Source organism: Nuphar pumila, chromosome 4 (genome assembly GCF_984573655.1).
Source record: "Nuphar pumila chromosome 4, dmNupPumi1.hap1.1, whole genome shotgun sequence".
NCBI classification, from domain to species: Eukaryota; Viridiplantae; Streptophyta; class Magnoliopsida; order Nymphaeales; family Nymphaeaceae; genus Nuphar; species Nuphar pumila.
The window spans coordinates 144,430,844-144,454,520 of record NC_143252.1 but is presented as its reverse complement, the minus strand read 5'-3'; the positions used below and the strand labels follow the sequence as shown (position 1 = coordinate 144,454,520).

General features: G+C 37.4%; 2 protein-coding genes across 4 annotated transcripts; both read right to left on the bottom strand.

The window, feature by feature from the left end:
• Positions 1-2,884: 2,884 nt before the first annotated feature.
• On the bottom strand, positions 2,885-4,847 carry LOC149841476 (uncharacterized). Of its 2 annotated transcripts, none has more exons than XM_090003870.1 (5): positions 4,707-4,847; positions 4,194-4,260; positions 3,810-3,895; positions 3,602-3,632; positions 2,885-3,506 (listed from the first exon to the last, which is right to left on the bottom strand). In XM_090003870.1, exons 3-5 carry the CDS (start codon positions 3,851-3,853, stop codon positions 3,192-3,194), a joined length of 390 nt encoding a protein of 129 aa, XP_089859996.1. In that variant the 5' UTR covers positions 3,854-3,895; positions 4,194-4,260; positions 4,707-4,847; the 3' UTR covers positions 2,885-3,191. The 2 variants fall into 2 exon arrangements, with proteins under 2 accessions (XP_089859996.1, XP_089859995.1); XM_090003869.1 differs by having other exon boundaries at positions 3,810-3,869.
• On the bottom strand, positions 4,517-21,297 carry LOC149841475 (uncharacterized). 2 transcript variants are annotated; one of them, XM_090003868.1, is made up of 12 exons: positions 20,629-21,297; positions 17,625-19,432; positions 17,393-17,544; positions 17,064-17,290; positions 16,608-16,676; positions 8,274-8,346; positions 7,387-7,543; positions 6,998-7,289; positions 6,618-6,732; positions 6,281-6,444; positions 5,631-5,705; positions 4,517-5,120 (listed from the first exon to the last, which is right to left on the bottom strand). In XM_090003868.1, the coding sequence occupies exons 1-12, from the start codon at positions 20,986-20,988 to the stop codon at positions 4,932-4,934; spliced, it is 3,681 nt and encodes a 1,226-aa protein (XP_089859994.1). In that variant the 5' UTR covers positions 20,989-21,297; the 3' UTR covers positions 4,517-4,931. The 2 variants fall into 2 exon arrangements, 1 of the variants encoding a protein (XP_089859994.1); XR_016431444.1 differs by lacking the exons at positions 4,517-5,120; positions 5,631-5,705; positions 6,281-6,444 and having other exon boundaries at positions 6,998-7,134; positions 7,209-7,289.
• Between the last annotated feature and the right edge of the window lie 2,380 nt (positions 21,298-23,677).

Sequence of the window (23,677 nt, the reverse complement as noted above, 5' to 3'; positions counted from 1 at the left end):
GATATGAACAAAAGGGTGTCGAAACTTTTTGAGATTGTCTACTCTGATGTTTGGGGTCATGCACCCATTGCTTCATCCTCTGGTAGTCGCTATTATGTTTCCTTTATTGTTGGTTTTTCTCGCTTCACGTGGTTATACTTTATAAAGCATAAAAGTGAAGTTTCCCGAATCTTTCAGAAATTTCATGTCTTAGTCAAAATTCAGTTCTCCATGCCTATTATAAACTTCCAATGTGACGGTGGTTGGGAATATTCCTCAACTGAATTCATTAAATATCTTGAGAATAATGAAATCAATCAAAGGGTGTTTTGTCTTTGCACTCCACAACAAAATGGGATTGCTAAAAGGAAGCACAGACACAAAAGTTGAGAGTGTCTTGGCAATGATGCATGAAAGAAAAGTTCCCTTTTATTTATGGAGTGGAGTTTTTCATTCAGCTGTGTATGTCATAAACAGACTTCCAATTAAAATTCTGGATTACAAGTCCCCTTACTATGTATTGTTTGGTAAGCATCCAAATAATAATATTTTGCATGAATATGGCTGCCTTTGTTATGTTCATGTGGATGATACATTGAGAAATAAGTTTGAACCTAAAGCTCATGTGTGTAAGTTTATTGGTTAGTCTAATAATTATAAAGGTTTTAGGTGCTATGACATCAAGGACAAGTGGATCAGAATATCTAAAAATGTTGTTTTCGAAGTTTCATTTCAGCAGGGTGAGTTATCAAATATGTTCGATCAAGATTCAGTTAGAAAAGAATATTATTCACCTTGGCCAAGTGATGAGTTATATTCTTTATTGAAGAAATCAAAGGCATGCTAGAAGAAAGTTTTAAGATGAAAGATCTTGGCAAGCTGAAATATTTTCTTGGTGAAGAAGTTTATAGAAAGGGAGATGAAATGACTAACACAACAACAAATATACCCTTTATATTCTGAAGAAAACATGTATCATGTACGGTTGATTGCAAGCATATGTCAACTCTTACTCCAATTCATCAGAAGTTGAGAATGGAAGAAGGTGAATTATATGAGAATCTGACAGAATATCGAAGCATTGTGAAAATGTTATAATATTTAACCTTCACCATACCCGATGTAGTTTATATAGTTAATCAAGTATGTCAGTTTATGCATCAGCCAAGAGTCGCTCACATGAAAGCGGTGAAGAGATCCTAAGATATCTCAAAGGCACGTTGGGAGATGGATTACATTATGATGCAGATTGGGCAGGAGATCCAGATGAGTGGAGATCAATTTCAAGATATTGTGTTTTATTGGTGAAAATTTAGTCTCTTGGTCCAATAGAAAACAGAAGATAGTAGTGATATCAAGCACCGAAGCAAAATACAGAGCCATGGCTGCAGCATCTTCGGAATTGACATGGATGGATTAAGTTTGTGTCATGTGACTTGAGTGAAAGGATTTCAAAATCAGTATTGTTCTACAACAACCAAAGTGCTATTAAAATATCTTTTAATCTTGTCTATCATGGAAGGAGGAAGGACATAGAGATAGATCAACATTCTATTAGAAGCAAGATTGAAAATGGGGAATTAGAAGTTAAGTTTGTTGAGACAGAAAAGCAAAATGCTAATTTGTTTACGAAAGGGTTGACAAAGCAAAGGTTATGGTATCTTAAATCCAAGTTGTCTATGGTTATTAATACATACAACTTGAGGGAGGCTGTTGGAACGTGATATATGGTTGTTGGATCCTGTTGGGTCTATGATACTGATCCAATCCAGAGTGCATTTTTATGATTAATTTATTTTTTCTTATTGCCCATTTATTGTATATGGCTGTTATTTTATTAAGGGCATCTATGTAACATTATTGGTTGTAATTGTTTGCTGTTATATAGTAAAGACTCACGAGTTTCCTAATTTTGGGAATCGTGAGATTGCAGCTTTACTCACCCTCAAAAAACTGAAAACTCCCTATATCAGTTGCTGAGAGATGCTCCTACCTCTTAGTCATCCGTCAAAGGTCACTAGAGTGTCACGAGGTGAGCTGCTTCAATTCCCAGAGGTCGTTGGAGTGTCACGCGAGAGAGAGAAAGAGAGATAAAAAGAAAGGGGGAAGACGAGATAGAAAGAGAAAGGGGGGGAAACGAGATGGGCAAGATGAGAGAGAGAGAAAGAAAGATGGGGGAGAAGAGATTGGGAATCGAGAGGGAGAGAGATGAGAAAGAGAGAGAAGTCGAGAGCAGAGGGGGAGAGAGAGAGAGGGGCGAATTGAGAGCGAGACCAAGGAGAGAGGGAGAGAGGGGAAAATTGAGAGCGAGACCAAGGAGAGAGAGGGAGAGAGGGTATAGGGCATCGGGAGAGCAGAGAGAGGGGTGGTTTTATCAGGTGGGGCGAGCCCAAAATACACCCCCCCTGACCTTGTCAAACCAAGGTTTTAACGCAGACGCGATCCGGTGCACTGTGGGACCCGACCTGCAGCGTACCTGCACTGCACCCGGTACCCGCCCCCATGTAGACACGGGTACGGTGACCTCCCAGGCGTGTCTGTGACATAGTATACCGGTTTTAGAAAATGGCACTTGCACTTATTTTTGCTCTTAAAGAGCAGCTACAGTGAAGTGTTGGGTGAATGAGGCATGATTAAATTAGTACAATGAAATTTGCAGAATCATGTGTATGAGATCCTGTATCATACGTACAGCTATATAAGGGACTGCAGCAAGAACAATAGTAAAGCATAAAAGGAAGGGAGACAAAAAAAAGTAGCACCATTTCACTTGTAATAGTTAGACACACAGGACCCTCAATAAACAACAGAGTATGGCAAAACAGAAAACCTCAAGTTTGAAGCAGCAGTGCTATGAAAGACATCTTCGGATAGAATAATTTTACTAAAAATTCATGAAGCAAGATTTGTAGAAAAGAGCATTGCTTCCATACGGGCCAAAAGTTCACAGGTCACTCTCAGTCTCAGTAAACGTTCAGATGCAGCAAAAACAAAACAAGCTAACCAGCCTTACATTTCTTTGGCAAGCTGACAGGCAAAACATGATTTCCTAATGACTCGAACAACATACATCCACTCTGGCAACTCAAGTCAACTGGGACACATTGTTCCATGGGAAAAGGGAAATAAGCCCAACAGAGTGCAGTTGGGTCTAACAACAAGTTTATGACACACAAAAACTTTGAAGAAACGTCCCAAACATTAAGAAACTTTCAGGCTTGTTTGATAAGCAGGACAATCCACACAGTGGGGACACCACAGCCCCATGCAGGATAGTCCCAAGCATTCATTTTTAAGGGATGCAATGCAACGCTGCCCAGCTTGTCCAGGCGGCATTTGTCCAGCTCATCAAAAGCAACCTCAAGGAAAAGAAGTATCAAGAAGCAAACTCGCACTGATACGAGTGGACTGGGGACGAAACAGGCAAGAAGAAACCATAGAGCTTCCAGTAGTAATACTTCAGCAATGTGTATTTTAAGCACAAGTGACCAGGGAACAGATCTAAGGCTGTTAAAATTCAAGAACTCCTATAAATGCAGCAGAAAGAAGCAAATATCAGGATGAACATAATCTCACAAAGGAAAAAGACATACAACGTGCAAGATGAAGTTTGAATACTTACAGCATCTAAAAGACAACAGCAGTCATCCGCCCTATAATAAAAAGGCAGTACATCATGTCAGAAGAATTTTTGCTAAAAAAGGAAAGATAAATGATGATAGCTCTATAGTAATAGCTAATCTTTGATGAAATTATATTCAATTTGTATTATAAAAACTATAAAACATCATTGGTGGAATAAAATCATAAGAGAGCAGTGGACCATTCACCAAATAATCAGTGCTGCATCACAAGAGCCACGCGCCCATCCCATCTCCAGTCCAAAAAGCCTCCAGAACCACCAAATGAATATCAGCTTGGGAAGATGTATAACAGCAACGAGCATATTATAAAGAGAAAGAAACTATTTCTTATTAACCACATAAATTACAAACTAAACAGTAGACAATGACACCTTCACAGAGGCTACCACAAACGGGACTAATGGAGACCCTGAAGCTATGCTTCTAGTATAAGGAAACATTTAATAGCCCAAAAGCTCAGATAGTTGAGAAAGGACAGACCAATCACTCCGAAAAGTCTATCACAATCTACAGCTAGAGCATACACTAAACTTTTGAGTACTGAGCTACCCAGCAAACAAACCAGGGTACCTTCTTGCTGCTGCCCTCTAAGCATCAAAAGCATTGATATATCTGCCTCAGAGAACTGCCAGAAACCCTGAATGAGAGACACAATTAGCGCCCTCCAGGACTAAAAGAAAACAACTCAAGGAAAGAGGTTTATCTAGAGAATAAAAAACGAAGTATCATTTCATTTAAAACACAAACATGCTAACACTGCTCGATACAAACCAGAATGAAGTGCCCAAGTAGCTCACAGTTTTTTTTTCTTTTTTTCAGAACAGTGATATACACAAAAAGCAAAGAATAAAGGCTAGATAAACTATTCTTTTCCAAGAAGGCACTAAATGAGGTAGGTCTGATTATCCCCAATTTAAATTTGAATTGTCACAATAAATACACAATGCATTCAAAACCTGTGTTTTCAGTCATAATCCGAGGTTCAAGGAATTCAAAGACTGGAAAAAAGTGTACACATTCATAGAGCTCATTATCATAAATGATTTACAAGAAGATGAAAACGCCTTTGGCGAGTTATCTTACAATAGAAACAGAACATATTCGACTGAAAAGACTCGCCAAGTAGGATAGCTCTCCCAAATGGTTGTCTCAGGTTCATCCTCACCAAGAAGTCTGCATTGTTTGCTCTTGGTCCGGACAGCAAAGATACAGACAAGCAAATGCCCAATCATCAGATGAACAGAATAAAAGATTGAAATGTATAGCTAACTCAACAGCAGTTCTGGGTCAGAAAATCAGCATCTTTATTCACTTGCCCGTAATGAATGGATGACTCAGTGCTTGAGATACTGTCATTCTTTTTTCTGGATCTAGCACAAAGATTCTATCAAGCAGATCTTTGAAATTGGCCAGCATCTTGGGATCCTCCCCAGGATAGCTTGAAATAAGACTACTAATATCCTTCATCTTAATGTTCATGAGCAGTCTCTTCACAGTCTGCAGCAACAATGAAATTACTAGTAAATAAATTGTCTTTCCTCTCTATCACACATGCACCATGTGTGTGCATGTGTGCATCTGTAACATATATATTGTATACACTAATATCATATTCACCAAAATCACAACAATATCCGTGAGGGTTTTATGGAAGACCAAGTAGGCGGCTTTCATGGGAAAGTCTCAGGATATTAAAAATAATAATCATGTTAAAATTTAAAAATTAATATAATCAAATTCTTGGAAATCATTGCAATAATATCATGACATTAATGCAATACTTTTGCTTTAGAGCTTCTAAATATCACAATATCTTTGAGTTATTAACATTTTACAAAATAAACTTTAATAACACTATTTTTAAAATTAACACCAAGGACACTGCGCATGCATGGGTGCAGACATGCACCTCCACACAAGGACCTTTATCATCAAAATTGAAAAGATAAAACTGATTCTGCAACAGATAAGTCAATCACAAATATATGACATTGAAATAAACTTTACCTTCTTTGTAACGGGATCTTCTTCAGTGGCATGGAAATTCAGATCTTGATCAAAATGATGATCTGTAAAGGCTCCCTAGAATAAAGGCAGCAAAAAAAAGGATGTCAGCAATAGTGTATACATATATATATATATATGGCTGTTTTGTAAATGTAATAGGTTATGCCCCTTAGGGAATTTTAGTCTTTTACTAAATGTGTAATAGGTAGTTCTCATTAGGGGCACTTTGTCTTTTTTTATTATTTTTTGTTTTTGTTTTTGTTTTTTTTTTCTATTCTAGCCATTGGGGACTAGCCCAACTAGCAGTTGGACTAGTGGTTGCTTGCTCTATAAAAAGAGATTCTCTTGTTATTTATGTGCTTCTCTTAAGCATATTACGTGAATAAAATCCATATTTTTTGATAGTGTTGTGCTCTCTTGTTCTTGCCCATTAGTGGCTATTGTGTGTATTTTGAACTTGTGTATTTGCCATTAAGTGGCTTATGTATTGTCCCTTGGTGGGCTCGTGCTTGTGCACATTGCTTTGATTCTTGTATGCCCTTAGTGGCCTTATCATTGTATTCCTCATTGTTTCATTACAGTCAGTGGTAACCTGATAATGTTCTTGTATTCAAAATAAAACCACACTCTGCACACTAAGAATCACACACCTTCCTCAGCATCTTCTTAGGAAAAGGGCCTTTTAATTCCATATGAAGTCGAAGCATGTCATTATTTGATGGACCCGGAAAAAGGGCCTTTCCTGTAGACAGTTCGTACAAGCAGCAACCGACTGACCATATATCCAAAGCATGGTCATACGGCAAGCCCAGAACTGCAGTGCAAAAAGGGGTTAAAAATAATTCACAAACAATAAACTGTTCTATCACAAGCAATTCAGTCTATTAACAATTCCTCCAGTATATCGCAGCAAATTTCTAACTACTACTCGCAACAAAATCAAATAACCAATAAAATAAAATGAACAGATATAAATACAGAACTTACTGATTTCAGGGGCCCTATAAAAACGGCTAACCAGATATGGTGTAATCTCATTTTTTCCAGCAAACATAGCATTACCAAAATCACAAAGTTTCAGCACATTCTTAGCCTCATTCACCTAAATAAAGAACCAAGCAGTCAGTAAGTAGCCACTGATCAATTCAAGACCGAAAATATATAGTTGGTTTTTCCTTTTTCATACCACCAAAAAAGACAACACATCTCAAAGCTAACAAATCCAAATACAGAATTGAGATACAAGCAATTTTCTGTAGCTCAACTTCAACTTTCTTATAATTATTTATCCAGGCTAGTAGAAACTCCATTTTTTTCTATTTAAAATTCTAAATAGAGGAATGGATGTTAGGAAAATGAGGGCATACCAACATGTTGTCAGGTTTAATGTCACAGTGCAGAACACCACAATTCTTAAGGTGCTTCAATGCAATGAAAAGCTGTTTTGCATATGCCCTCACAGCAGTTAGTTTAAGGCCAATATTGCGACCAAACTTCTTCAGAACTTCACGAAGATTCATATGAAGAGATTCAAAAACCAAACAAAGATGGTTACGATATTTGAAACTTGATAAAAACCTAACACAATGTCGTCTATCCTCTGGATCAGCACCAACAAGCTTATTCAAAATGTTCACCTCTTCCATACCAGCCTTGTACCTTTGACAAAGAAAGGAAGCCCATACCAAGAGAACTAATCAGAACATCACAATCCATGCAATAAAACATAGTACCACAACAATGAAACTATACTTACATGGTCTCATTGTTACGTATAATTTTAATAGCTATTTCCTCAAGATCTCCTTTCCCAACCTTAATATCCTTTGCACGAACAACAGTTGAAAAAACACCTTTTCCATGACCAGCCGTAATTTCATATCGGCCATCAAGCACTTCCCCTATTCGGTAACCTAATAGAGATGTAAATGAACAATTATGAGAGGGAAAACAATCAGATAAGGACCACATGTGAAGATGTTAGGCCAGCTCATAAAATCAAATTAGAAGATCAAAAATGTCTCAAGAAGATAAAAGATATGCACAGAGTGAACGCATAATCAACCGGGAAAGGCACATCATAGGATAAAACATGTCTTGACAATAAAGATGCAATAACTAGTGAAGCATGACCATCCCCTGTGAGAGCCAGAACACACATATACCAGGATGCATATCTATCCAGCCAAAGTGATGGATCGCCAAAAAAAGTGTGAATTAACAAATACACTTTAGCAGAAGCTGCTGTCACAACACGATTTGACTCAGAAACATACTGGAAAAGGATTTATTTATGTTGGAACCAATTAACTTACAGTCCCAATCATTACTAATTATAACCTGTCTGATATCCCATTCCATGTCTCATGCATACAAAAATTTGATGATTAAAGGCAAGCCTTCATGGGCAGTCAAGACACGTTCCATCTATGTGGGGTCAAGTCAACAATATAAATGTGGCCAGGCAAGTCTGTGTGAAGTCAAAGTGGGTGAAATAATAAAGAAGCACCAAAAGTTAAGCAGGAATCTCACTGGTTATGTTATTTTATGATCTGAAATCCTCTCATGATTACAACAAAGTCCATGACAAATAATAAATAGCATGAGGAAAGACAAAGATTATAAGTTTGATATAAGACTTACTATAGTAGCCCTCCGAATCGTCCCAATTGTCATGAAGGCCGCTTTTATCAATTTGCAGGCCATCACCTCTTCCCTGCAAATCAATGTGTTATAAGAGAACAAAAAGGGTCATGTGTCAAGAACCAAATAAAGAACAAATCATTTGAAATCCCTTTCTATCAAATAGATCATTTGAAAATCTAGTTGGATGGGTAGAATAAGATAAGATATTACTTTCTTAAAGTAAATTATTCTAAAGAGTTACAATCAGTGTTATTAAAAACGTGCGTCAAGGCGCAAAAAGCGCGCCTCACCTCAAGGCAAGGGGCTTTATGCCTTGAGGCGCATGAATAAAATGCAAAAACCCCAAGGTGTGCGCCTCATACGCCTTGAGGCACATGCCTCGAGGCGAGGCACGCCTCAAAATGAGGTGTATACGCCTTTACTGATTTTGGTCAAATGAGGGTCAAAGCCCTAATTTGACTAAAAGTTGGGGTATAAACAAAGAGCGCCCGACCCTAATTAGGGTTGGGGGCCCTAAGCTTTTATTTTTGCACTCTCTCTCTCTCTCTCTCTCTCTCTCTCTCTCTCTCTCTCTCTCTCTCTCTCTCTCTCTCTCTCTCTCTCTCTCTCTCTCTCTCTCTCTCTCAGCTTCTCTCTTTCGTGGTCGAGCCCAGAAAATAGGTACGTCGTCTCTCTCTCTCTCTCGTCTCGTCTCTCACATGCCTGTACTCTCTCTCGTCTCTCACAAAAAAAATCTACGATATATGATCAACATAAATTTCAGTTAGAGTGGAAGCAAATGTATACATATTGGGATGCTCTACAGATGTAAGTAGATAGGAACTAGTAACAGCAAGTCTTGAAAGAGTGCTCAAAGCATAATGCAGGAACGAAACAAGTGAATCTAGTCAACAACACTAACAAGGTTCAATGGAACTTTTGCAAATCAAGTTGACTTCCCCAAACCATAGCACCACCAACACACCCAGTATCAGTAATGGCAGCACAGTGCAGACCAGATTCTCCATGTCAGCTATACGCCATGAGTTATGACCAAGCATCCAATAGGACCAATACAATTCACTCGGTGGTGGTCATGAACTATAGTTCACCTTATGAAAGATGTACTCTCATTTTCAACACTTTCCTTTGCTTCTTACATTGTAAAGTTGCGCTTAGAGTCTGTTTTGCTTTTGTTGAGTCTGATGAGTCTGATGTAAACTGCCCGGTTCAGGTGAATCGATACCTCAAAGGGACAGCCCGTATGCTTGAATTGTAATAGCCCTCGGGCAAAATTGTGAATGAATTAAATGCTTTGAGTTTTCTTTTGTTCACTCTCGTTGTGATTGCTTCTTGTGATTACAATTTTTATCCCTCTATTCTCTCTTGCTCTCTTGCACTCTTATTACAAGCTTTCGCGAATGGCAAGCAAGCTGACAAGTAGGCTTGTGGCGGTAAGGAAGGACCGTCGTGCCGCGTTGGCTTATTGAAGAAAATAGGCCAGTGACAGTAACCTTAATGAAAAAAAAACAGTAAAATGCAGAATGAAACTTGCGTGCTTCACAAATAGTGTTAGGTTTGGAGGTCTTTTTGTAAATTTTGCCTTTAAATACTTTGATAAAGTAATTGAATTATCAAAAAAGTATGCCTACCAAGTATAAAGACAATTAACTAGCTACAAAAGTGAAAGAGAGCAGGGTGTGTATTAACAAACAGCCTTTTCAGTCAAAGGCTGAGAGAGAGTGGAATTCAAAGCTCAAACATAGGTGCACGACACGTGTGCACACATCATTTTGCAATCAATCATCATAAAAATTGTTCATTTAAAATAATCAATAAATGAAGGAAAATGGAGTGGGAAGCCGACCGATAGCTCAATAATTGCAACAAATAATTATTTTCAAACAAAAAACATTTATAATTAAAAAATAGCAAAGAACAAAAGTACAGAGAGAGAGAGACAGGAGAAATCTGATTGGGCCAACAAATAAAATGCGTCGGGGGGAAGCCCCCGGACCCCCTTACTGCAAGGGGAAAAATTCTAAATCTTTGCATTGTAACTATGTCTTTTATTTCATAAAATTTGTTTATATTTGAATTGACCTTATGTATTCACATTCATTGAGGTCAGAGTTGCAACTTCAATGCTTACTACATGTGTAATCTGGTAGGGTTTACTTAGCTTTGCCCATGATCTGTTATCATTCATATTGAATCTTTGCCCATTTACTTAGCTTTGCCCATGATCTGTTATCATTCACATTGAATACATTGTTAGTTTTTTCTATATTCAACTTTTAGTGGCAAGTAATTCAAATTGGTTCCTAAATAAAAAAAAAATTAAACTAATAATTTTTTAGTTCTCACTGACTTCATGCGCTTGTGTTTCCATTAGTTTTCAATTTATATATATTGATTCTTATCTATGTCACAAGGGTGCGGGTGCGACACGGGTGCGGCACAATTTTAAAATTTTTGGACACGGGGACTCGGCAAAATATATATATATATATATATATATATATATATATATATATATATATATATATATATATACTTTTATTTTATTTTTAAAATGCCACAGCACAGTCTGTGTGTCTGTGCACAGTCACTGTGTGTGACTGTGCACACTGCACAGACTGTGACTGCAGCACTGTCACAGCACTGTACATCTTTTTATATATATATTTTTAAATAAAAAATATAAAACATTGGTTTTTTAGGGACATTTTTGGACTTGGTCAAAGTTGACCGAGTCCAAAATGTGGAGAGACTCGGCCTGGACTCGTTGACCGAGTCCGGGCCGAGTGCGAAGCCGCATCCGAGTCCGCACCTGTGTCGGGGCGTGTCGACTCGGGTGCGGCACCTCCTTAGCCGAGTCCGTGTGACATAGATTCTTATTGAATATGAATCTAATTTTTATGTTAATATATATTTTGTTATATGTATTTTTGCAGTTAAACAATGGAAAAAGATGTAGAATGGGATCATGGAGTTAAAGTTCTAAATCTCACTAAAGATCTCAAACTCGTAGGAGATGTAATTTACAATAAATGTCATAAACAGACTACGGGAGGCATCTATAGGTTAAAGCATCATTTAGCTGACACAAAATATGGTGTAAGCATGTGTGAAGCAGTTCCACCTGATGTGAAAAGATTTTTTCAGAATCATCTAAAGGATCAGAAGCAAAAGAAACAAGAGGAAGAACAAAACAAGTTGGATATCGGGAGAAGTGTTTATTTTGGATCATCAACTGACGATAATGCAAATAAAGAAACCAGTGGATCATGTAGTGATACAAAAACAAGCACAGGTGGTCCTATGAACCTCTTTGTGAACAAAGAAGCACGACAAACCACAATAAACACAGATTTCAAAAAGGATGAAAGAAAAAATATATGGTGTGCCATTGGTAGATTTTTTTATGCAAATGCCTTATCATTTAATCTTTACAACAGTCCATATTTTGGTGCAATGGTAGAAGCTATTGCAAATTATGGGCGAGGGTTCAAACCACCTTGTTATCACAATTTCAGAACGTGGATTTTGAAGGACGAGGTTGATTGTACTCACGAAATTTTAAAAGAATTCAAAAATAAATGGCCAAAGGTTGGTTGCAGCATTATGGCAAATAGTTGGACAGATGAAAAATGAAGAAACTTAATTAATTTTCTTGTGAACAGCTCATCTGAGACAGTATTTTTGAAGTCTGTTGATATCAGCGACATGGAAAAAACTGGTGCAAATTTGTGTAAGTTGTTTGAAGAAGTTGTTAAAGAAGTTGGTGAAAGTAATGTGGTGCAATTCATTACAGATAATGCACCAAATTATGTGGCAGCTGGGAATATGTTAACAGCAGGAAAAACATGTTTTTGGACACCATGTGCAGCGCATTGCTTGGATCTTATGTTAGAAGATATTGGAAATATATCAATTTTTAAAAAAGCAGCGAAAAAGGCAAAAAAATTACAAGATACATTTATAGTCATGCATGGGTAATAAATTTGATGAGAAAGTTCACAAAGAAGAAAAAACTTGTACGTCCTACCATCACTCATTTTGCCACAACATATCTCACACTTCATAGTATTGGATGTTATAAGAAAGAGTTAAAGTCGATGTTCTTATCTTCAAATTTTAGATCATCTAATTACTATAAGAAATCTGATGCTAAAAGCATTTCTTATATTGTTCTTAATGATCATAAGTTTTGGGTTGCATATCATATGTAATTAAAGCTACACGGTCTCTCGTGAAAGTGTTGCGATTAGTTGATACAGATGAACCTGTTATGGGATTTTTGTATGAGGCAATGGATAGATCAAATGAAGAAATTGCTTCAAACCTTGACAAGGTTGAAAGGAAATATAAACCTATTTGGGATATCATTGATAGACGATGAGACTTGCAACTTCATAAGCCTTTACATGCAGCTGCCTATTATTTAAATCTACATTTTCATTATGCTGACAATTTCAACCCGGATGGAGAAGTGATGAGTGACTTTTATGATTGTATTGAAAAATTGGTTTCTGATGCAAATATTTAGTTGAAAATTACAACACAAATCGATGCATTTAAAAAGGCAAAGGAGTTGTTTGGTAGAGAGGCAGCGGTTACAACAAGAAAATTAAAAAAGTCCTGGTAAGTTTGCAATTATGTTGTTATTTGTCAATATTTTTTTATGTTTTTGTTAATTATGACATTATTAATGTTTTTATCATTTTTTTATTGTTTTATTTGAATGCAGTTGATTGGTGGAGTTCATTTGGGCACGAAAATCCTGAGTTGATGAATTTTGCAATTCAAATTATAAGTTTTGCGTGCAGTGCATCGGGCTGTGAGAGGAATTGGAGTATTTTCTCATTGGTTTATGACTTTGTATTTTAATTTTTAAATTCATTTTTATAAGTTTAATTATCTTATAATTGATTATCAATGATTTGAAATTATAGGTACATACAAAACGAAGGAATAGACTTGAACAAAAGAAGATGAATGCATTGGTTTTTATAATGTACAATATGAAATTAAGAGAGAGAAATATGAAGAGGAGGGTTACCAAAGACTCTATATGTATAGATCATATAGACTCGGACGATGAGTGGATTGTGGAGAAGGAAGATCCAGTGTTGCCTAGTGATCCCAATTGGTTGGAGGATTCATGGTTATATTCAAACTTCGACATAAATGCCATTGAGCATGTGCCTATTGAAAAAGTCACTTCACATCATGATTCACAAAGTGGTTCTACGCAAGCCAGGTCTTCAAGAGATCGAGGTAAAGCTATATTCCTTTTACCTTGTTATGAATATGAATACATTTTTTAATTACATAACATAAGTATTTAATACATGGTTTTTTATTGAAGGAAAAAGAAAAGCAAAAGAAGTTACCGAGGACGTGGAGGAAGAAAGTGCAAATGATGAAGAGTCAGAGAATAAAGATGAAGGAGAACCTATTTATATGGATTCCTCAGATGATGGCATTGAAGACTTAGATATTGATCATGACGAGTCACAAGAAGAGCCTAGGCCCTAATTCATATTATAGAGCTATGGCCATTTATATGTTTTGGGGGTCTTTGAGTTGTAATTATAAATGTTAACACTTTTATTTTGAAGAGTTTTGGATAAATATATTAACATTTGGTTGTTAATGTTAACATGCATTTTCTAATTATGACATGATGTTGTTAGTGCTAATATGCATTTTGTTGTTAACTATGTCACAGGGATTCAGCTAGCAGGGTGTCGCACCCGCGTCGATGCGACTCGACACGGATGCGGGTGCGGGTGCGGCATCGGGTGAAGTCAACCCGATCCTGGGTGCGTTGATCGCACCCAGGATCATTTCGGTCCATTTTTTTATTTATTTTAAAAAAAAAAATTGCTTTGTGAAATGGGCTGCGGAATTTTAAAAAAAAAATTATGTTGACAGTTGTTGCTCTTGTTTTATAAAGGGGCACTTTTAAAACCATCCAGATCCTTCTTTTTCGTAAAGGATTTTCTCTCTCCATAATAAATGATAATGATGGTGGTAGCCTTGTTGGCTATTAGTATTCATTGCTCTCCTGACGAGATGTAGCCTTGTGTAGAATAAAAACTATTAGTATCTTGGTGCTCCAGCTGTAGCCTTGTGTAGACCTCTCTTTTTCACATGTCAAATCCAATAAATTTCTTTTAGATGTCATCTATGTGCATCGGTATATAAAATGAAATTTGAAAAATCCTATGGCGTGGCAGTGGAGTCGTAGGCCTCATGAAGACTCTCTCTCCAACAAACCACATCAAACCTTGCGCTTATATTTTTTTTCGTGAAGACCAGGGAGTTTCAGACATGATTGAATCATGACAATCAGCAGAACGCAGCAGGCTGGGATTGCCAATCCTTTTGTTTCATCAATTTTGTTTTGTTGCCTCAAAGTACACAACAAGCAGAACGTGGGTAACGAGTCTTCAAACAAACACACACACCAGCAAAAAAAAATTGGACTCCCGACCCGCGTCGAGGGAACCCCCGACCCCCTTTTATATATATATATATATATATATATATATATATAACATTTTTGCCCCTGCCGCACCCCCGCACCCGGGTTTTTTGGAAGTGCCGAATCCCCACACCCGCACCCGCACCCATGTGACATAGGTTGTTAATGTTAATTTTTTATTGAATGATTGCTCATATTTTATTTCTTAGATACTTACATAGATCAAGTTGTTGCATTAATGTTACTTTTACATGTTAATCTCATATTTTTTCCGTACTTATTTGAGATTTTTTATTTTTTGTTGGTTGTTGCTTCATCAATAAAGCATTTCTTATTTATTTATAATTTTGGATAATTTTTATAGTTTTTTTAAAGTTTTAATAAAAAAAATTTGAGGCTTATACTTTGCGCCTTGAGGCTTACGCGCCTCGCCTCAGATTTTGGTGGAGCGCCTCGCTACGCCTCAACGATTTTCACAACACTGGTTACAATAGCTTATAATCAGATATGTTATGAACTTATGAATAGGAAATGTTTTAAATGCTGGAAATAGCAGGTTGGTTCAACTCCACTCTCTTCATTCAAAAAGACAAAATGATTATATCTGTCCAATTTACATTGTGGCAGTGTGTGACTTATCATCTGTACATAGGCCTTCTGTGGAACTCATGAAATATATCAAACCCAGTTGCTGCATGTAGCTGATTTGGGTACCCACAAGCTTTTCCAATCAATTTTATTTCAATAAGATTCTTCCAGAACACAGAAAACAGAGATCTGAAGGAGAAAGGTCAAACCATATGGCATTCACTCCTTCAGCCCTAATACATTCATGATAATGAAAAAGATGCTTTCTGTCCTTGTTAATCTGGAGGCCCATCAATACCCAACGCTCTTGAGGTACCAAAAGCATGCTGTTTAGAACCACCAAAATTAAATGATTTGTAAGATAGACAAGCTACAGGTGCTAGGCAAGACATCGCCTCAACTAACTGTGACAAGGCACTCAACTAGGCAAGGACTTTCAGAAGGCCTTACCTAGGTACAGACTAGATAGGTCATCTACTTGCCACGGTGAAATTGACAAAACCAAGCTATATAATCAATGTGGAATCCCTTACATGTTATACTGCATTCAGAGTCTTGGACTATGAATTCGGATAAACACTGCAGGATTGGACTCCTTGAAAGGCCTATGAAGTGAATCTTCCATATAGCAATTAGGACTCTTTGCTAATGCCCTTTACTACACTTTAAAAAAGCATTTTGGAAGAGCTCCTCTACGATAAGATCCTTGTTGAGACAATATTGAATGACAATGATATGTGGCTTTCTGTTCTTCAATTTGTTGCTCTCATCTCTAAAGTAAAAAGGGCAGAGAAGGAAATCCACCAAAAGAACCAGAGCCACATGTAACAAATAAAACAACTGAGTACATTAATCATCTGCGCAAGAAGGAAATAGCAAAAGATGCCTCAGTGAAGGATCAATTTTAGGCCAACTATTCAGCCTCTGCATATTCATGTTGTATGCGACAAAGTGAGCCAAATTAAAGTTTCATGATCAAGTTCGTATTTTTTATGATCTACGGTTATTTATGAGGGAGCTGAGTCAGCTGACTTCCAAAAATCCATATCTAGCTAATCCACACCACGTATATTTATCAAAGAATGAGAGATATCAATCCTGATCTCAATATCGACATCATACATGTCAGAATACACACATCTGGCCACACATGCCCAAATGTGCACAAAGAGAAGGAAGCTTAGTCTTTCAGTTCCAGATTCAACCAAAAAGAAAAAATCAATAAGCAATCATCAAAGAATAGATCATTTTTTAGAAGCAAGTTTTACCGGTTTCCGAAGGCCAGCAGGAGATTCTCCAAAAATGTCATCGCAGAACATATCTTCTGAACTCTCACTCTGCATAGAGTGACCAAATAAGAAAACCATGATAAAATGGAAGAATAGAACTTTTCTAATCATAAACATTAACAAATGCAGCCACATGCAATCCAGAACCTAAATCATGGGCCTCTAGCAATCTGCACATACCCAACCCACACAAGCACGCAAGCACATTTGCATGTGCAAGCATTCATGCAAGTCGTGCAACTCCCTCAACATACCATGGTCTTCGGATACCTCAGCACCAATGTCACAACAAAATAGTAAAACAAGCAAGCACAATATGAAATTAAGATTTTGAAATCAACAATAATGGGAACTCAGAACATTTTGATCAACAAAGGAAACAACACAGGATTTCACCTTATATATTTCAAATTAAGGATGATATCATTGATATACCTTTGCAGAAGTACCATCCAATCCCCGTTCAGCAGATGGCCTCTCCGAATTTAAGGCCCCATTCTGCAGTGGCAATTTGCCAACACAAAATGTTGGATCAGCAACACAGAGATCTGATGAATCCTGTCTAATCTCAAAAGCACCAGATCCCTGATGCACAGGAGCTGCAGCAGCCCTTGCATGCAACAAATCGTCACCATGCTTCTCACTATTATTGGATGTTTTCTCTGTAGAATTAAAACATTAAAATCATGATGAGTGCTACAACACAAAGTCATGGAAACAAAAATACAAAAAATACAATGAAAAAACAAAGAACATGTCCCTACCATGTTCCTCGGGTTGTTGCTGTTTGTACTTTTCAAGAATCGCTTGCCTCCTCTTTCTGCTTTCCTCTTTGATCCTGTCAATATCTTCCTCTTCTTCTTCTGCAAGCTGTAAAACCATTCTCTCTTGAAACTCTTCCCCCTCATCTTCCTCCCTACATAAAAACAAGCGTCAAAAAGACACAAGAATCACAGAGAAAACAAACATGAATCATATAGTACAATAGATATTCACCTGATCATGGCTTCTTTGCCTTGCTCAATATTCACACCACTCGGATCCCTTGTCAGTTCCTTCATTCTTGAACTATACCTTCCACGTTCTTGATCATCATATTTTGAATGCCTAGAATCACTATACATACCACGCCTATGGCGATCTTCTGGGCTATCACGTCTATATTGTTTAGATAAAGCATCCCCATCTCTTTCCCTATCTTTAACCATGCGCTTATCCCTCTCCCTTTCCCTATCCCTGTCCATTTCCCTTTTTCCATCCTTATTGTGAGAACTGTACTTGTTCTTTTCCCTATCTCTATCCTTTTCCAAATCCTCCTCCTTCGACCTTTCCCTAGAACCATGCTTGTTTCTTCCCCTGTCTCTGTCCCTTGGCCTATCCCGAGAGTCATGCATGTTTCTTTCCTTATCTCTGTCCCTGTCCCTGACCTTGTCCCGATAATCATGCATGTTCCTCTCCCTATCTCTGTCTCTCTCCCTGTCCCTGTCCTGAGAATCGTGCCTGCCCCACTCCCTATCTCCACCTCTTTCCCTGTCCCTGTCTCGAGATTCATGCCTGTTCCTGTCAATATCCCTGTCCTTTTCCTGGCCCCTATCCCATTGGTCACGTTTGTTCTCTCGTTCACCATGCCTAATAGAAACACTATTTCGAGATCTATCCCTGCTAGTACCTCTAATGAAATCATGCTCCCTGTCCATATCTACATAATGATTCCTACTACCATGATAATCCTCTTTATTTTCAAGTGTTTGGTGATTAACAGACTTGCCACAGTCTCCAACATTCTTTGTGTCTTCTCTAGAATGCAAGTGTCTTGCTCGGTCCTTATCCTTAGATATTCTTATCTGGTAATCATGAGAATCAGACACCTGTATATAATCTTTGTCATCTAAATTATCCTTGGTTTGGGATGTCCTTTCCCTTTTATAATCATGAGATATTGAATGATCCCTGTCACGAGCAACAACATGATTAGATGGAGACTGGACCCTTCTCCCGTACTTATCACTGGAGGATTCAGGTGACAAAGATCTCTTCTTATTTCTCAAACCATTTATTTTAAATTCTTTCGATTCTGGATCAACTTTTACATCAAATCCTTCCAAGTCACAAGTAGAATCACCAGGGTGTTCGCTTTTGCTGGCAAAATAATCTCTATTTTTGTATTTCCTTGAACTTGAACTATCTCTGGAAATTGGAGAACGGGGTTTAAGAAGAGATGGATCACCAACATCAACGTCAATGCCTGTGCCGATGCCCGTTCCATGCTCTTCTATTTCAACACTTAAGACAGCATGCTTGGAATCATTTCCATGCAAAGCATTCCTTCTGCAAGATTCGTAGTTCATTTCCGAACTAACATGACCAATTGATGAATCTAGCAATGGTTCCAGCCTTTTCCCTTCATCACATTTACCTGGAAAAGCATCTTCATGTCCAGTCATTAAATTCCCAGCCCCCAACTCCACAGACAAGGTTTTCTGGCTTGCTGAAGGTGCCTCTTTATCAATAACATACCAACTTCCATTTGTACAAATCCTATCATCATGGTTGAATCTTTTCTCCTGCTCAAAATCATGGTCATTTCTCTCTCGACTTCTACCTCGCACATCTTCATCTAATCTCCATTTTTCAACACAACCATCGTCACAGGCATTATTGGCTTCCTGAGACATGTCCCCTGAATAACCCGCTGCCAGATCTGCTAAAAGCATTCTATTTTTTTCAACATTTGGAATTTTTTCACTGCCAACATGCAACTCTTGCATGGCAGACAGGCTCTTCTCTTTGTTAACATGTAACTCCTGTCAATACAGCAAGCACACAATAGTCAAACAAATAGAAGATACAGTACTGGAAAGAAACGAAAGCCCTACAAAAAACTGCATCCATATACTATTAGGAAACAATGCTCAATTCATGGGCCTATGTAAAATAAAATAAATGTTTACATGCTCATTACATCAAAAAAAAAAAATTTGTTCCATTCTGGGGTCGGTATAAAACCAACAAAACAGACACTCAATCACAAATCATAAATATTTAGAGGCTCTAACAGACCACTGACCGGCAGTGATCAGGACAAGTAGTGGCATGGTCTAGATTCTAGCATGCATTACACGCAAATTCACCAGCTCCATCAAAAATTTCCCACTACTCACGTGAAATTGTGCTCCATTTCACCACTTACAACTACTTTTTTATCCAACAAACTCATCTCAGGAACATCAAATCAATATCGGGCAGAAACGATGTTTAGCTACAAGCAATTGTCTCCATGACACGACCAGAAAATAATTAATTAAGTCCATCTCAAACTGAAGCAATCTCCAACGTTTATTATGAACTTGATATGCAACATTTTCCATGCACTGACTTGATGAAGAGGAGGTTATATCATACACAAAAAATCGTGGTCCAAATACCTGAGCCATGAATCAACACATACAAAGAAGAAATTACTAAGCACAGTCAGAGCTTCTACACTAGGGACATATTACAGTCTGATGATAAAACATAAGCAACTAAAACGTGAAAAGTCCAGGCAGCTCTCTGAGAGTAGCGGCGTAAGCAACAATAACACGAGCACCGTGATTCGAATCCAAGATCAAGACTCTCCAAGTCATGATCAATTCATTCATTTAACATATCCACAACACAAAATTCAACACAATAAAACGATTGAATAACCACTAGCAGAACGATCCCTTCGTAGCCAACGTTATCAAATAACATCAACAACCACAGAATTAAGAACCTCCACCGGCCATTGCAGGAAACAAAACGGTGTCCGAATCATTAAAAATCTAAAAGCATTAAATCCAGCTAACGAGGAGAGAGTATTTGGAATTTGACAACTACTAGCAAAAGTATCCCTTCCTAACCAAACTTATCAAGTTCCATCCAGAACAATAGAACAGAAAGACAGTGTTCAAAGCATTAAAAGTCCATAACCTGGCTAATGACGATGTCGCATCAGCGAGACAACCAGAAAACTCACCTCATCAGCAGCCTTCAGGCTGGAGGCGTCCTCCATGGCTTCATCCGACTTGATCTCCCCAGACTCCACCTCCGAATCCGCCGCCATCTTCTGAACACCCCCAGTTCCCCCGTCCTCGTCTTCAAGTATCTCGCCCTCCTCCTTCTCGTAGTCGACGCAAGCAACCGCCGCACGACGATCGGCCGGTGGATCGACGCCGTCTTCTTGCTCATCGTCGTACCTGTGTTTGCTCCTATGCGGGTGATGATGATGCCGGCCGCTCCGGCTGTGGTGCTTCCGCCGCTTCGAGTCGCTCTCGCTCTCGCTGCCGTCGCCCGATCTGCGATGCTTCCTGTGAGAAGACGGCTCCTCCTTCGCCATGGCGAGATTCCGGATAAAGAAACTGATCGACAAGAATGAATAACAATAACGATTATGATCTTTAGATTTAGGGCTTCTACCGATGGAGGAAGCCCTCAAATCGGGGATTACTAGGGTTTTCTTTCTCTCCTCTCCTTTCTTTTTGTCTTCTGAGGCCGAAAAAAATAAACAACGAAGAAGAACCGGATTAGGGTTAGGGTCGGGATCGAGGGGTTTTCTTTTCTCCCTTTGCTCTCTGGCCCTCCTCACCCGCGCGAAGAGTAAAACGCAGAGACGAGTATCTCTAAACTTTCGTGGACAAGGGATGGACCTGTCGAGACGTCGTGAGATTTTTCTTTTTTGCGTGTGACCGTACACGTGGCGTGTGATAAGTGAGCAAGATATGTGAGGGGGGGGGATAAACCGTCACTGGTTTGAACACTGGGGAGTTCGGATGCTTTGATTCAGATTTGAGGAATTGGAAAATCCGAACCAACATTAGGGTTCCGCTGATCTTATATGAGCAACTTGTGATGGTCGCCGAGTTGAGCGGACGTTAATGACTAATGCTAAACCTAGAGAGCGCATCTTCTGCTGCAAGGTCAAAGCCTACAAGCAAAACAAGAGACCTTAACGTTTTGTTGTGTTCTTTAAAAGTGAAAAAATTGTTCAAAAGAGATTAATCTTTAAAATCTCATTAGATTTAAAGTCTGGCTGAATCTCATACAAATGAAAAATGAGAATAAATGAGATTCACTTTTTTAATCTCACTTTTGGGGTTGTGTGCCAACTTATTTTTTCATAAGGTTTCCTTTTAGTATTTTGTGTTAAAAAAAATATGTTTGATTGTTTTTGAGGTATTGTTCAAATTATATTTGCTTTATAAATCTATGTGATTCTAAATCACATAAAATGCAATCAAACGTGAAATCAAATATACCCTTAGGATACCTTTGGTTGTATTTTTTAAAAGTAAAAATACTATTAAGAAGAGATTCACTTAGACTTCATGAGAAAGTGAATCTCACACTAAATCTCATTTGTGAGGTTTATAGCAACTCACTTTTGCTAAGCTTGCTTTTGAAGCTGTGTACAAAAAAAAAATATGTTTAGTTTTTTTTAGTACTATTCAAATGAGATTTACTTTTTAAATCTCACGTGACATGCAATCAAACGTACCCTAAATGTTTTACCAAACAATAACCAGCCTAGTGGTTGATGATAGGGCTTTCTTTGACCTAATATATATATATATATATATATATATATATATATATATATATATTTTTATTTATTTATTTATTTATTTATTTATTTGTTTTTTATTTATCAAGTTAGTGTAATGAAAACATCAAGTTAAATGGGTTTTGTAAGTTTTCTTGGGTTTTTTATTTTAATTGATCTACGTGCTTTATTTAATAGGAAACATCTCTAAGAATTGTTTTGAGTTAATCTAACCATGGGTCAGCATTGTCGACTTAATGGGAATCAACCCATGGGTCATGTTTTTTTACTAAGAAAAAACTTTATTTTGTTAAATGATGCATTTATAACTGTTGGTTTTTGCATTACTAAAAAAACATGTATACAGGTTGGGTTTTGACAAATAAAACAAAATTTGTTTCTCACTAAAATCAACACGATATCACATCTATGATATTGTTTGGACCAAAAAATTTGTTTGCTAAGTCATTTGTAAATAGACACCTTGTATCCCGGAATATGTTATCCTTATTAAAATTTATACAAATCAGTAAGTTGAACTTATCAACACATCTATGTCACATAAGGCTTAATTTTCAACTAAAGTTCCTTAAATACTTGAAATATTAGTTTTTACAGTATCGTCATAATCATAGTTTGGCAAAACCAGTGAGCCAACTCGTGATTCGATTGAGTTCTCGTATCAACCTCTAACCAAGTTAAGAAATTAGTATGACTTGGTTAGGGACTAAACTTGGCCGAGTCAGCCAAGTTTTATCATTGACTAAATTGAGACAACTAAGTCTTATTACTAACTTTAACGAGTCACCAATGGCTTGTCTATTTTTTTCTACTTATAACACAATGATTTTATTACATATATGTGCATGAAATACCAATATTCAAATGAATATATTATTTGAAATAAGTATTTTCCAATAGTGATGTATTACGAGGGAGGTGATCTTTCAAAATAATCGTTAATGTTTAAACTATCATCATGTTAACATGATAAAAGTATGGTACTAATATATTATGAAATATGTGTTCTATTATTCTTTTTATATTCATACTTTGTTTAGATCATGAAATCTTATGAATGACAATGGTTTACAGAGTCTTTCTTAGTATTTCATGTTAAGGCTTTCCCTTGCTAAGAGAAATCTGCCAATCTCGATTGTGTCATTGATTCACACACACGTCATCATCAAGAGAGGAAATATATTAGAAGCTAAAAGGCTGCAATATTTTTATCGCAATGTGATTTCTCTCATCTAGAAAGCACTTTACAAATTCAAATTAGTTGCGAGTACTAAAAAAAACAATAACCATTCGAATATGAAGAATTAGTGTGTGATCTCTTACAACCGCTATAAGGCTTCGTTTGTTTCATTCAAATGTCAATGATGCATGGTAGATGGGAATGAGCATGGATTTCTAGAAAATCCTACTAGGTAAACCTTCTCATGTGAAAGCTTCCATGGGGAGGTATGTAAGGATCCACGCA

Excerpts from the sequence above, each read along its gene's own strand:
- LOC149841476 (XM_090003870.1), bottom strand. The coding sequence starts at position 3,853 with ATGGGATGGGCGCGTGGCTCTTGTGATGCAGCACTGATTATTTG. Across the intron at positions 3,633-3,809 it reads GATGCAGCACTGATTATTTG|GGCGGATGACTGCTGTTGTC; the intron begins GTGAATGGTCCA and ends TTTTTATTATAG. Across the intron at positions 3,507-3,601 it reads GCTGTTGTCTTTTAGATGCT|GAGTTCTTGAATTTTAACAG; the intron begins GTAAGTATTCAA and ends CTGCATTTATAG.
- LOC149841475 (XM_090003868.1), bottom strand. The coding sequence starts at position 20,988 with ATGGCGAAGGAGGAGCCGTCTTCTCACAGGAAGCATCGCAGATCGGGC. Across the intron at positions 16,677-17,063 it reads TGGATGGTACTTCTGCAAAG|AGTGAGAGTTCAGAAGATAT; the intron begins GTATATCAATGA and ends CACTCTATGCAG. Across the intron at positions 7,544-8,273 it reads CGATTCGGAGGGCTACTATA|GTTACCGAATAGGGGAAGTG; the intron begins GTAAGTCTTATA and ends CATCTCTATTAG.